The sequence below is a fragment of the Melozone crissalis genome, unplaced genomic scaffold, assembly GCF_028551555.1.
Source record: "Melozone crissalis strain CALT ecotype California unplaced genomic scaffold, PUWL_Pcris_2 ptg000106l_1, whole genome shotgun sequence".
Taxonomy (NCBI): Eukaryota; Metazoa; Chordata; class Aves; order Passeriformes; family Passerellidae; genus Melozone; species Melozone crissalis.
Genome location: NW_026535883.1, coordinates 1,850,484 through 1,863,211, shown reverse-complemented (window position 1 = coordinate 1,863,211; position 12,728 = coordinate 1,850,484). Strand labels below are relative to the sequence as shown.

General features: G+C 51.2%; 2 protein-coding genes across 2 annotated transcripts in view; both read left to right on the top strand.

Annotated features, from left to right (window-relative positions):
• PAQR8 (progestin and adipoQ receptor family member 8) overlaps positions 1 to 12,728 on the top strand; it is a 169,141-nt gene that overhangs the window by 90,002 nt on the left and 66,411 nt on the right. The window lies entirely within an intron of this gene.
• LOC128947513 (gallinacin-1 alpha-like) lies at positions 5,282 to 11,702 on the top strand. The gene is made up of 4 exons (XM_054291794.1): positions 5,282 to 5,355; positions 7,714 to 7,801; positions 8,169 to 8,295; positions 11,621 to 11,702. The coding sequence occupies exons 1-4, from the start codon at positions 5,296 to 5,298 to the stop codon at positions 11,631 to 11,633; spliced, it is 288 nt and encodes a 95-aa protein (XP_054147769.1). The 5' UTR covers positions 5,282 to 5,295; the 3' UTR covers positions 11,634 to 11,702.

The following is a 12,728-nucleotide window of genomic DNA, read 5'->3' as shown; positions in this document are numbered from 1 at the left end:
TCTCCTGGCACTGACCCTGCGGCTGTCACCACAAGCTCCCCTCACCCCTGCAGTGCAGATCTGTTCCACCCCATGCCAGCCCGGTGCCGCTGTGCCGCGGGTGTCACAAGAGGTGTTGCATGGGGACAACGGTGCCATTGATTGCAACAGCCCCAGGAGGCCCCTCAGCCTCTGGCCCTGCAGCAGGGAGGGAGCAGGGCCAGCCCCAGCACCCCCACAGCCATGGGGCCCTCCCGCCTTGGCCCAGGCCACTTGTGCCAGCAGCACCTGGGGCCTGTCCCACCCACCAGCACTGCTATAAACCCAGCCTGCTTGGGCCACTGCAGCATTGCCTGGCCCCAAGGCCATCTGCACACACCCATTCCTCTTGGCTCTGCTGCTGCCTCAACACCAAGATCTTTCTCAGGAAGGTGAATGCACGGCCCCTTTCTGGAATCTTGCCCATTTAGGGTCCCAGCTCAAAGCCCTGCACCACAGAGTCTCTGAAAAGACAAAGTGTTGGAAGCATCCAGGTGGAATATGTGGCCATCAGAGATGGCTGGGTGCAGTGGGTCTAATGCTGGCCAAATGCCCATGCACCCACTAGAATTATTTACTCATTTTCTGCTGCTAAAACTTTAAAGAGAATAAAGAAAAATGTATCAACAGAATATAATTAAATAATATTAGGAAATCAGAAGAAATTTTCAGAACACTTCTCGTCCCCACACCTTCTTTTCTTTCCCACTGACATTGTAACAAGACAAAACCTGTGACTTTCAGTCAGTTCACCACCTCTAAAATAGTGTTTCTTCAGTTCTCTTAGGGAGCGGAATCTCTCTTGCCATGTCATGGAGAGCTTTCCACAAGAAACAGCTCTCTCATGGCTTCAATGTCACAGTGAATCAGCCACCCAGAAAAGGAAAATCTGTTTGCAGTGTGAAAGTCCCTCCCAATGCCTTGCAGCTCTCCCACCGCTGCTTTCATGGGCTATGTCAGCTTATTGGGGTGATATTTTAAGGATGAGCTGTTCTTGCATAAAAGCAAAAGTTCTCTTCATCCACCTCTGGGAAAACAAAGGTTTTCTTTTTTTATTCCTGGGGCAAAACTTCTCATCTCTCTCATCTCTCTCTGTTCAAGATTCTCATTGGATCACAGGTACTGCAACATCTGCTTATTTCACACTGGTGCTTCTGCTCATGGCTGTAGCTAAAATGATACATCCCCCAATGCATTCCATGAATTACAGGGAAAAAGCAAAGTCTGATATATCAATTATATCTTCACCATAGCCCCACAAGAGAATTTCAGCCCAGAAACTAAGACATCTCCTCAATCCCCTCCCATGCGAAATGTCAAAAACAAAAAAAGCTGGGCTGGTGGTTTTGTCCTTCTGTCTGCAGCATGGCTGGCTAAAAGCAGTGTTCCAGATTGCAAGGCAAGATGTATTCTATCACCTTCTGTATGGCAGCTGTCTTTGTCAAGTGGGCAGTTTGCCTTATCTCTCTCTGAGTGATCACAATCACTCCTTCCTCAGGAGGGGACATCTGCTGATAACAGCTATTGAATGTCACTGCATGGCTGATAAGAACTACAGCATCCCATTGGGAGATGCTCCACCTGGAAGGAGGAGCCAAACATTCCTACCCAGATATGATCTGGAGATTCTGGAACACCAGCACAGCTTCTCCACTGGATTTCCCAGAAGAATAGCAGCTGCCTCTTCTTCCACGGGATTTTCAGAGGAAGACTACAGCCTTTTCTACAGGATCTCTGCTCCAGCAGAACCCCACCTGACACCCGAGGAGGACTGCAGCCACATTTCCAATTGGACTGCTGCCAACACCCTGACCAACAGAGCGTCAGGTTGGGTTCTGACTCTGTCAGTGTTGTCTTAGTTTACTGCATTGTTTATTTTATCCTTTTATTTTCTTCCCTATTAAAGAACTGTTATTTCCTGCTCCCATAATTTTTGCTGCCTGAGAGCCCCTTAATTTAAAATTTATAGCAGTTCGGAGTGGGGAAGGGGTTCATTTTCTCCATTTCAGGGGAAGTTCCTGACTTCCTTAGCAGGCACCTGTCTTTCCAAACCAAGACAAGCAGCTAAAAAAAGTTCATGGGGAGTCATGTCGAGGCAGCCATGGCCATGCACCGTTGTCCTGGTTGTGCTGATTTCAGCTGCACAGTCCTGTCCACGTGGCTGCTTCCAGTCCAGGATAGCAGTGGCCATGTGGCTCTGGCTGCTCCTGGCCTCAAGGCCATCCCCAGTGCCGATGGCAGCTGGTGCTGGTCCTGGCTGCATGGTTGCTTCAAGTGCCTGTAATAGCCTATTGTATTTGCCCCGATCTCCGACAAAGGAAGGAATGATGAACCTGACTCCATGTTCTCAGAAGGCTAATTTATTACTTTATGAAACTATATTATATTAAAGAATACTAAACTATTCTATACTAAAGAATGCAGAAAGGATACTTACAGAATGCTAGAAAGATAATAATGAAAACTCATGACTTTCTCCACAGTCCCAACACAGCTTGGCACTGATTGGCCAATGAGTGAAAACAACCCACCAGAATCCAATGGAACAATCACCTCTGGATAAACAATCTCCAAACACATTCCACGTGTGAGCACAACACAGGAGAAGCAAATGAGATAAGAATGGTTTCCCTTTTCTCTGAGGCTTCTCAGCTTCCCAGGAGAAAAAATCCTGGGCAAAGGGATTTTTCCAGAGAATGTGAATGCCACAACAGCCCCCAGCCAGCATGGCCTAGCAGTGCTGCTGGAAAAAAAGGACCTGGGGGCTCCGCCGTTGTTAAAAATGTGTATTTAAGGTTGGCTTTTCACAAATATTAAAATGAATATTACATGTGTTATGTTAGAAAGTTATGCTGTATTAATTTTCTTAAGTACTGTGTTAAATATAGTTTTAGGTTATAACATAATGTTAAAATAGAAACTATGCTAAGTAAGATATTTTTTAAAGAAAGGACTTGCACTGAGATAGCAGCCACAGGACAACTAAATCTTTCACAGAAAGAGAATTTATTGCCCCATTATCAGAAGAAACAAATTTCTTCCCGCCTCGCTTAGCCATGAAGATGCCATCAGGATTAAGAGGAAGAAGCTAACACTGACCAGACAGAATTCTGTGTTTGAATGGAATTTATGCATCATATATGAGGTGTATAAATATGCAACAGGCTGTTGTATCTAAGGGTTAATCCTCTGTTAATGTGGGTCCTTTTTCGGGCTTCTGTTGCCCAGAAAAAAGTACCCGGATATCCTCTTTATTTCTGTTGTCTCATATTGTCCTAATCCAAATTGTTCAAGTTATTATTACTCTAATTATATTACTATTTTCATAACCATTTTATTACTATTAAAATTTTAAAATTTTAAAAACAAGTGATTGGTGTTTTTAACTGCTGGGAAAGAGGCCCAGTCCTGCTGGGAAGGGGCCCGAGCTGCCCCATCAGGACAGGGCCTGGTGGGCTCCATGATGAGGGGCTCAGCAGCTGCTCACCACCCCTCAGAGGGCAGAAACCTCAGCCTGCTCACCACCCCTCAGAGGGCAGAAACCTTAGCCTGCTCACCACCCCTCAGAGGGCAGAAATCTCAGCAGCAGCTCACCACCCCTCAGAGGGCAGAAATCTCAGCAGCTGCTCACCACCCCTCAGAGGGCAGAAATCTCAGCAGCAGCTCACCACCCCTCAGAGGGCAGAAATCTCAGCAGCTGCTCACCACCCCTCAGAGGGCAGAAATCTCAGCCATGCCAAGTCCTGCTGCAGGCCAAGCCGGCCTGGCCACACAGGGCCAGCCCCACACAAGGCCTGCCCAGCCTGGCCAGTTTCCTATTCAAAGGCCAGAAGCCAAAAGACTTCTCCAGCCCTTTGTTCGTTTTTATATGTGTCTTCATGGAGGCGTGTTCAACTCTTTTAAGTGGTTGAACCGGGTGTCAATCTTCAAAACTAGCCAGCTGATTGGCTCAGCTGGGTCCCCCACAGGGAACCACCCCCGCGGCCTGTGGACCGCACCCCAACTGAAAACCAGACTTCGTTAAACTGCGACACTGGAAAGAGAATAAAAGCCTTCAGGTGAGTATAGGTGGCCAGAACTTGTGGGAAGTAGACCTGAAGTTTCCTAAGTACGGGAGACACTGGAATGGTGCCTTGATGGTGGAGGAGGGAGACAAAATCATTGCTGGGGGAATGGGGACTTTACCTTGGAAAGGAAGGAGATTCTGTTCTCACAGCAGTAGAGAGATTTCCCACAATTTCAGGTTTTCAGCAATTCCAAAAGCAATTTTATCTCCCTCTCCCCAGTTTCACTGGTAATTTATTTGGTTTGAATTGGCAACTGTTGACCTCAAGTCAGTGCTCTAGGGAAAGGTTTTTGGAAGAGCTCTGAGGGAGGTCATGGGAATGAATCCTCTTAGGTCACTGATTTCCTATAGACCAAGACACAGTGTAATACCCCAGGTGTTGAAGGGTGGCACAGACCTAAGTATTGTTTTAAAGACAAAGGTAGAGGAAATGTCATCTGCTGTGACTGGAAGCAGCCACAGTTTGGTGAATCACAGAGCCCAGGTTTCTGCACCCAGGGTCCTGCATGTCCCCATTGCCTTGGTGACCCCTCTGCAGCTCTCTGAAGACACAGGAGAGGCAGCAGCCATGAAGATCCTGTTCCTGCTCTTCTCCCTGCTCCTCCTGTTGGTCCGGGGTGCTGCAGGTGAGATGGGAAGAGGGGAAATGGGAGAAAGTGTGAGCCTGTACCAGTGGGAATTCAGTGTCCCCGGAAGTGACTGAGTTTGTGGGAGTGATGAGAAGGTAATGGGGTATCAAGGTCAAAGCTGGTTTTTGAGTGAGTTCCCAACTGGACACTGATGTGGGGTGGAGAGACCCCATGGGAAAAAAACCTGGCTTGTTCCATGGCTTAAGAAGGGGTTTGGTTTTGAGACTCCACGCCTGCACCCAGCTGTTCCTCTTTAGAAATCTCTTGCCCTGCAGAGGGATGGCAGAGGACCCCATGGGGTGTTTGGTTGGGGGGGGTTTCTTGGGGCACAAAGGTGACACTTCTTATCCAGTGGTTCATCCACTGAGTGTCCCAAATCCTCATCTCCCCAAGGGATGATCCCTGCAATGGCTGGACAAGGACTATTCATCAGAGGCCCCATGAATCATGGCGCAGGCAGGACTGCAAGCACAACCCGCTCTGCCAGATTATTGCTGTAATTATTCTCTGTGTGTCTTTCCCCATGGAAACAGGGAGTAGAATTCAATGCAATCAGAGAGGAGGATTTTGTTCTTCTGTAAGATGTCGCCCCCCTCTAAGAACTATTGGAAGATGTTCAGACATGTCCGTGTGCTGCAAAAGGTAAGACCTGGATTTCCTGGCTAAGGACAGGTTTGCCTTTTTCCCACAGAAGAATCTGTTTAATATTTCTTTCTTGAAAACTCATGATAAATATTCTCCTGCATTTATGCTTTGAAAGAGATGCTGAAGAAGGAAGGGAAAAGTCTTTTCCTTGGGGGTTTGGAGCTGCTGTGAGTGGGGCTGAAGGAGACAAACGAGTGCCAAGGCCTACCCACACACCAAAGCCACCAAAGAGGGAAACATTCCCTGTCCCTGGGCAGCACTGAGGACACGATCCCAAACTTGCTGCATTTGTACAGCCCTGGAGCCAGGGCTGCCAGCACTGAGATAGCCCAGGCCCAACCTGGCTGCACTAAGGACTGCACCTCACCTGCCCTGAGCCTGACTCTGCTGCACCTCACTCTGGGCATTGCAGGGCAGAGGAGACAGTGGCAGGGAAAGTTACAACAGCTGATGTGCTTGTCTCTTTTCTTCTTACAGTGACTGGATTTGAAACCCTGAAATTGCCAAGCAGGACATGACCCTCGCTTCTGGCTGATGTCCCCATGTGCTGATGTCCCCATGTGCTGATGTCCCCATGTGCTGATGTCCCCTGCCCTCGGTGGCTGTGCCGTGCCCAGCTGGGCTGGCAGCAGCAGTGGCAGCTGCTCCTGCTGGGTGCTGCTGGGCTGGAGCCCTGTGGTGCCAGCCCCGGTGTCTTTGGGGCAGGGGCTGCTTTTCCTGCCTTGAATAAAGACGAGCACTTTGGCATTGCAGGGCTGGGCCGTGTCTGTGTGTCCTGGTGCTGCTGCTGCAGGGCTTGGTTGGGAGCAGCTGGGGACCCTGCCTGGTTCGGTGGAGACTTTCCCTTTCAAGAATCAGTCCCATAACATTTCTGAAGTTGGAATAGTCCTCTAAGAAAATTGACTCCAACTCTCCAACCATTCTCCCAGGACTGCCAACCCCAACACTAAACCATGAGCACAAGTGCCACATCCACAGAGTTTTTAAATTCCCTGCAGGAATGGTGACACCACCAGTGCCCTGTGCAGCATGTCCTAAACAACCATCACCCATTCTGCAAACAAATTATTTCTAATGCCAACTCTAGTCCTTCCCTGGTACTTTTCCAGACCATATCCTCTCACCCTGCCAATTGTTACGTGGGAGAAGAAACTGACCCCAAAACTGACTGCACTGCCATTGCTTGTTAGACCTGGAGAATTTGGTGAGGGATGTTCAGAACATCCCTGCCTGCCTTGGCTTTTCCTTCAGCTGTGCTCACCTGTCCTGGCACTGACTCTGGGGCTGTTCCCTCAAGCTCCCTTTCCCTCTGCACTCAAGTGCTGCTCCCCCAGCCCAGGGGCTCCTTGGCCCAGAACATCTGGAGCCACACTGATGGAGGTGTAGAAAACGAGCTCAGGGCTCACCAAGGGCACACAGGGGGAAGCAAAGGGCAAGAGGGCATGCAGGAAATTTTATTTTCTCCATCTCATTTCCAAACTCCTCAAAAGAGCTGTTGGTGTGAAATGATTGGCAAACCTTTCCCCTCACTGTACAAAGCTGAGCATGATTGCAATATTCAGTCAGATTTTCCACATCCCACTACGGGTATAGAAGAGTTAAAACCAGAGACCACAAGGAGGGGAAGCATTTCCTCATTTCTACTCTTCCCAACACCAACCCACCTCTCTTGTCCATCCCATCTCTCTCGTGCCGAGCCCGGTGCCGCTGTGCCGCGGGTGTCACAAGAGGTGTTGCATGGGGACAACGGTGCCATTGATTGCAACAGCCCCAGGAGGCCCCTCAGCCTCTGGCCCTGCAGCAGGGAGGGAGCAGGGCCAGCCCCAGCACCCCCACAGCCATGGGGCCCTCCCGCCTTGGCCCAGGCCACTTGTGCCAGCCCCACCCACTGGAAATGGGGAAAAACCGGCGTGCTTGGGGCACAGGGACACTCCCTGAGCTGGACTCTTCACACAAGACATTCCAGCTTGGTTTGTTACAGACAGACCTTGGTGTGCTCTGAAACAACACCTTTCTCAGGTAGGTCACTGGGGACTCACTTCCAGCCCACCAAGACCCTTCCCTGCCCTCTTGCTCCTCCCTGGGTCAGTGCTGCACAGGGATGGGGACTGGGCTGGCTGGGAATCCTGGGAATGCTCTGGAGTTGGGGATGGATATTTGCCAGCAGAGCTGAGATGACTTTTCACACTTTTGGAAAGCAAAGGGGATTTTGCAGGGTGTTTGTGCAGCAAGCTTTGGGCTGGCTTGGGCAATGGGCAACATTGGATAAGACCTCATTTAGCTTGGCCTCTCCAGGCACAAAGATTCCCCTCAATCCTTGACCCTGCTTTGCTTCTTGGTGTGTTCCCTCTGCAGCCCCAAGAAGACCCAGGACAGGCATCAGCCATGAGGATCCTCTACCTGCTCTTGCCCTTGTTCCTCCTGCTGGTGCACAGTGCTGCAGGTGAGAGGGACAGAGGGGACATGACTGAGTTGGGAACCCTCACCTGATGGGTTTTCCTGGTCCTGTTATGTGACCAGAATTCTTAGGTATTTATAACATTTGGGAGGGACTTGCTGTGACGAAGGTCTGGGCAGCTGAAGGGCCAGCATAGCAAGTCCTGTGGATCCTGCTGATCTTTCCCTCTGTCTTTCCCCACATGAACATATTGCTGAGGAAAAAAATTAACCTTGACTGGAGAGTTTAAAACGTTGGTTTTGTTGTTCAGTTCCCATATAAGACTGGGACTCAGAGCCAGCAGCAGCTACTCTGGAACCAGGCATATTTTGACTTTCATGCCAAACTCACTTAGACCTGTTTCACTGAGCAGGATCCTCCTTGGCGCCAACAAACAAGAAAGAGTGTCAGAAAGAAAATGGCTACTGTGGATTTTTGAGCTGCAAATACCCCTGGGTCATCAAAGGAAAATGTTCCAGGTTCTTCTATTGCTGCAAAAAGTAAGTTTTGGAATTACAAATGTTGCTGACATGGCAGAAAGTGTTTAAGGGCCCTGAGTCACTAAAGGTTCCGGGCTCTTTGGGACAGAAGGCAGAGCTGAGGGGAGGGATGGGAAGGTGCTTGGAGATACCCTGAGAGGAGCCGCAGCAGCCCCAGGTCAGCCAGGGCCTCCCACTCAACAAAGCCACCAAAGTGTGAATCCTTCACTGTCCTTGGGCAGCACTGAGGACATGATCCAGGTGTGGCTGCATCTGCACAGCCCTGGAGCCAGGGCTGCCAGCACTGAGATAGCCCAGGCCCAACCTGGCTGCACTAAGGACGGCACCTCACCTGCCCTGAGCCTGACTCTGCTGCACCTCACCCTGGGCATTGCAGGGCAGGGGACAGAGTGGCAGGGAAAGTTACAAGAGCTGATGTGCTTGTTTCTTCTCTTCTGGCAGTGTCTGGGGCTGAGACCCTGAAATTGCCAAGCAGGACATGGGCCTTGCTTCTGGCTGCTGCACCCATCTGCTGATGTCCCCAAGTGCTGATGTCCCCAAGTGCTGATGTCCCCATGTGCTGATGTCCCCTGCCCTCGGTGGCTGTGCCGTGCCCAGCTGGGCTGGCAGCAGCAGTGGCAGCTGCTCCTGCTGGGTGCTGCTGGGCTGGAGCCCTGTGGTGCCAGCCCCGGTGTCTTTGGGGCAGGGGCTGCTTTTCCCACCTTGAATAAAGACGAGCACTTTGGCATTGCAGGGCTGGGCCGTGTCTGTGTGTCCTGCTGCTGCTGCAGGGTTGGTTGGGAGCAGCTGGGGACCCTGCCTGGTTCGGTGGAGACTTTCCCTCTCAAGACTCAGTCCCATAATATTTCTGAAGTTGGAATAGACCTCTAAGAATATTGAGTCCAACCATTCCCCCAGGAACTCCAACCCCAACACTAAACCATGAGCACAAGTGCCACATCCACAGAGTTTTTAAATTCCCTGCAGGAATGGTGACATCACCAGTGCCCTGTGCAGCATGTCCTAAACAACTATCACCCTTTCTGCAAACAAATTGTTTCTAATGCCAACTCTAATCCTTCCCTGGTGCTTTTTCAGACCATTTCCTCTGCTCCTTGTATCCTGGGGGAAGAGACTGAACACAAAAATATTTGTAATGCCATTGCTTTCCAGACCTGGAGGATTTGGTGAGGGATGTTCAGAACATCCTTGTCTGCCTTGGCTTTTCCTTCAGCTGTGCTCACCTGTCCTGGCACTGACTCTGGGGCTGTTCCCTCAAGCTCCCTTTCCCTCTGCACTCAAGTGCTGCTCCCCCAGCCCAGGGGCTCCTTGGCCCAGAACATCTGGAGCCACACTGATGGAGGTGTGGGAAACGAGCTCAGGGCTCACCAAGGGCACACGGGGGGAAGCAAAGGGCAAGAGGGATTGCAGGAAATTTAATTTTCTCCATCTCATTTCCAAACTCCCCAAAAGAGTTGTTGGTGTAAAATTAGTGGCGAACATTTCCCCTCACTGTACAAAGCTGAGCACGATTGCAATATTCAGTCAGATCTTCCACATCCCACTATGGATATAGAAGAGTTAAAACCAGAGACCACAAGGAGGGGAAGCATTTCCTCATTTCTACTCTTCCCAACACCAACCCACCTCTCTTGTCCATCCTATCCCTCTCCTGCCCAGCCCGGTGCCGCTGTGCCGCGGGTGTCACAAGAGGTGTTGCATGGGGACAACGGTGCCATTGATTGCAACAGCCCCAGGAGGCCCCTCAGCCTCTGGCCCTGCAGCAGGGAGGGAGCAGGGCCAGCCCCAGCACCCCCACAGCCATGGGGCACTCCCGCCTTGGCCCAGGCCACTTGTGCCAGCAGCACCTGGGGCCTGTCCCACCCACCAGCACTGCTATAAACCCAGCCTGCTTGGGCCACTGCAGCATTGCCTGGCCCCAAGGCCATCTGCACACACCCATTCCTCTTGCCTTTGCTGCTGCCTCAACACCCAGACCTTCTCCAAGCAGGTGAGTGTGGGTTCTCTCTCTGGATTCCTGCCCACTCAGGGTCTCCTACCTGTCCCCATTGCCTTGTTCTTCCTTTGCAGCTCTGTGAAGACCGAAGAGGAGCAGCAGCCATGAAGATCCTGTTCCTACTTCTCCCTCTGATCCTCCTGTTTGTCCATGGTGCTGCAGGTGAGAATGAAAGAGGGGAAATGGGGGAAAGAGTGAGAACCCAGCAGTGGGAATTCAGTGTCCCTGGAAGTTACTGTGTTTGTGGGGATGATGAAAAGGGAAGAGGTGACTGGGGTCAAAGGTGTTTCCTGAGTGAGTTTATAAATGGACACTGACTTGGGGAGGAGGGAGCCCATGGAAACAGAATCCTGGCTTGTTCTGTGGGTCAGGCAGTTGGAATGTGACAAATCCCTGCCTGCCAGCTCTGCTGGTCCAGGCAGAGGTGGGAACACAGCTGGCAGATAGCCTGGCTCTTGCTCAGCCTCACACTGGTCCTTTCTACTCTCTGCTCTACTGTGCCTCCAATTTAGGGGCACAGGGACCTTCCGGGTGAGACAAATTGCAATTGGAGATGTGGCTGGGGAGGGATTGGATATGAGCCCTTCTCCTGGTCTGAAATTCACCAGCATCAGGGAGCATCAGCCTGTCTATAGCTTCAGTCTGACCTCTCAGGTTATTCCTTTAATTGCTTTGTGTGTGTCTTTTCCCATGGGAACAGGCAATGCACTTGTGTGCCGGCGACAAGGGGGCTTCTGCTCCAGGCGTTCTTGTCCCTTTGGTACGCGTTTTGTTGGAAGATGTGCTGGAGAATATGTGTGCTGCAAAAGGTAAGGGCCAGTCCTTGGCTGATGAAAGTTCTTTCTCCTTTTTTTCCCCCAGAAAGATCTGTTACCTGTACCTTTCTTGACAACACATAATAAATATTTTCCTGCAATTGAGCTTTGAGAGAAATGCTGAGGAAGGGAGAGAATAGTTCTTGAATGTTTGATCTCCCCTGACTGGGGCTGCAGCAGCCCCAGTTCACCCAGGGCCTTCACACTCTGCCGCAGTGCCCAGGGCCTCATTCAGACTCTGCAGAGGACTCACCAAAACCAAAAAAGAGTGAAACGTTCCCGGTCCTTGGGCAGCACTGGGGACATGATCCAGGTGTGGCTGCAACTGCACAGCCCTGGAGCCAGGGCTGCCAGCACTGAGATAGCCCAGGCCCAACCCGGCTGCACTAAGGACTGCACCTCACCTGCCCTGAGCCTGACTCTGCTGCACCTCATCCTGGGCACTGCAGGGCAGGGGAGACAGTGGCAGGGAAAGTTACAACAGCTGATGTGCTTGTTTGTTGTCTTCTTATAGTCCCAGGGGCTGAGACCCGGAAATTCCCAAGCAGGACACGGCCCTCGCTTCTGGCTGCTTCACCCATCTGCTGATGTCCCCATGTGCTGATGTCCCCTGGCCTCGGTGGCTGTGCCATGCCCAGCTGGGCTGGCAGCAGCAGTGGCAGCTGCTCCTGCTGGGTGCTGCTGGGCTGGAGCCCTGTGGTGCCAGCCCCGGTGTCTTTGGGGCAGGGGCTGCTTTTACTGCCTTGAATAAAGACGAGCACTTTGGCATTGCAGGGCTGGGCCGAGTCTGTGTGTCCTGCTGCTGCTGCAGGGGTTGCTTGGGAGCAGCTGGGGACCCTGCCTGGTTCACTGGAGACTTTCTCTCTCAAGAATCACACCCATAACATTTCAGATATTGGAGAAGTCCTCTTAGAATATTGAGCCCAACCATTCCCCCGGGAACTCCTATCCCAACACTAAACCATGAGCACAAGTGTCACATCCACATAGCTTTTAAATTCCCTGCAGGAATGGTGACATCACAACTGCTCTGAGCAGCATGTCCCATAAAGCCATTACGATTTCTTCAAAGAAATTTTTCCTAATACCCAGTCTAATCCTTACCTGGTGCTATTTGAGACCATTTCCACTCATTCTGCCAATTGTTAGGGGGGCGAAGAGACTGACCCTAAAACTGTCTGCACTGCCATTGCTTGTCAGACCTGGGGAATTTGGTGAAGGATATTCAGACCATCCCTGCCTGCCTTGGCTTTTCCTTCAGCTGTGCTCACCTGTCCTGGCACTGACTCTGGGGCTGTTCCCTCAAGCTCCCTTTCCCTCTGCACTCAAGTGCTGCTCCCCCAGCCCAGGGGCTCCTTGGCCCAGAACATCTGGAGCCACACTGATGGAGGTGTGGGAAACGAGCTCATGGCTCACCAAGGGCACACGGGGGGAAGTAAAGGGCAAGAGGGACTGCAGGAATTGTTATTTTCTCCATCTCATTTCCAAACTCCCTAAAAGAGCTGTTGGTGTGAAATGAGTGGCAAACATTTCCCCTCACTGTACAAAGCTGAGCACGATTGCAATATTCAGTCAGATCTTCCACATCCCACTCTGAGTTTAGAACAGAAAAAGTGGGAGAC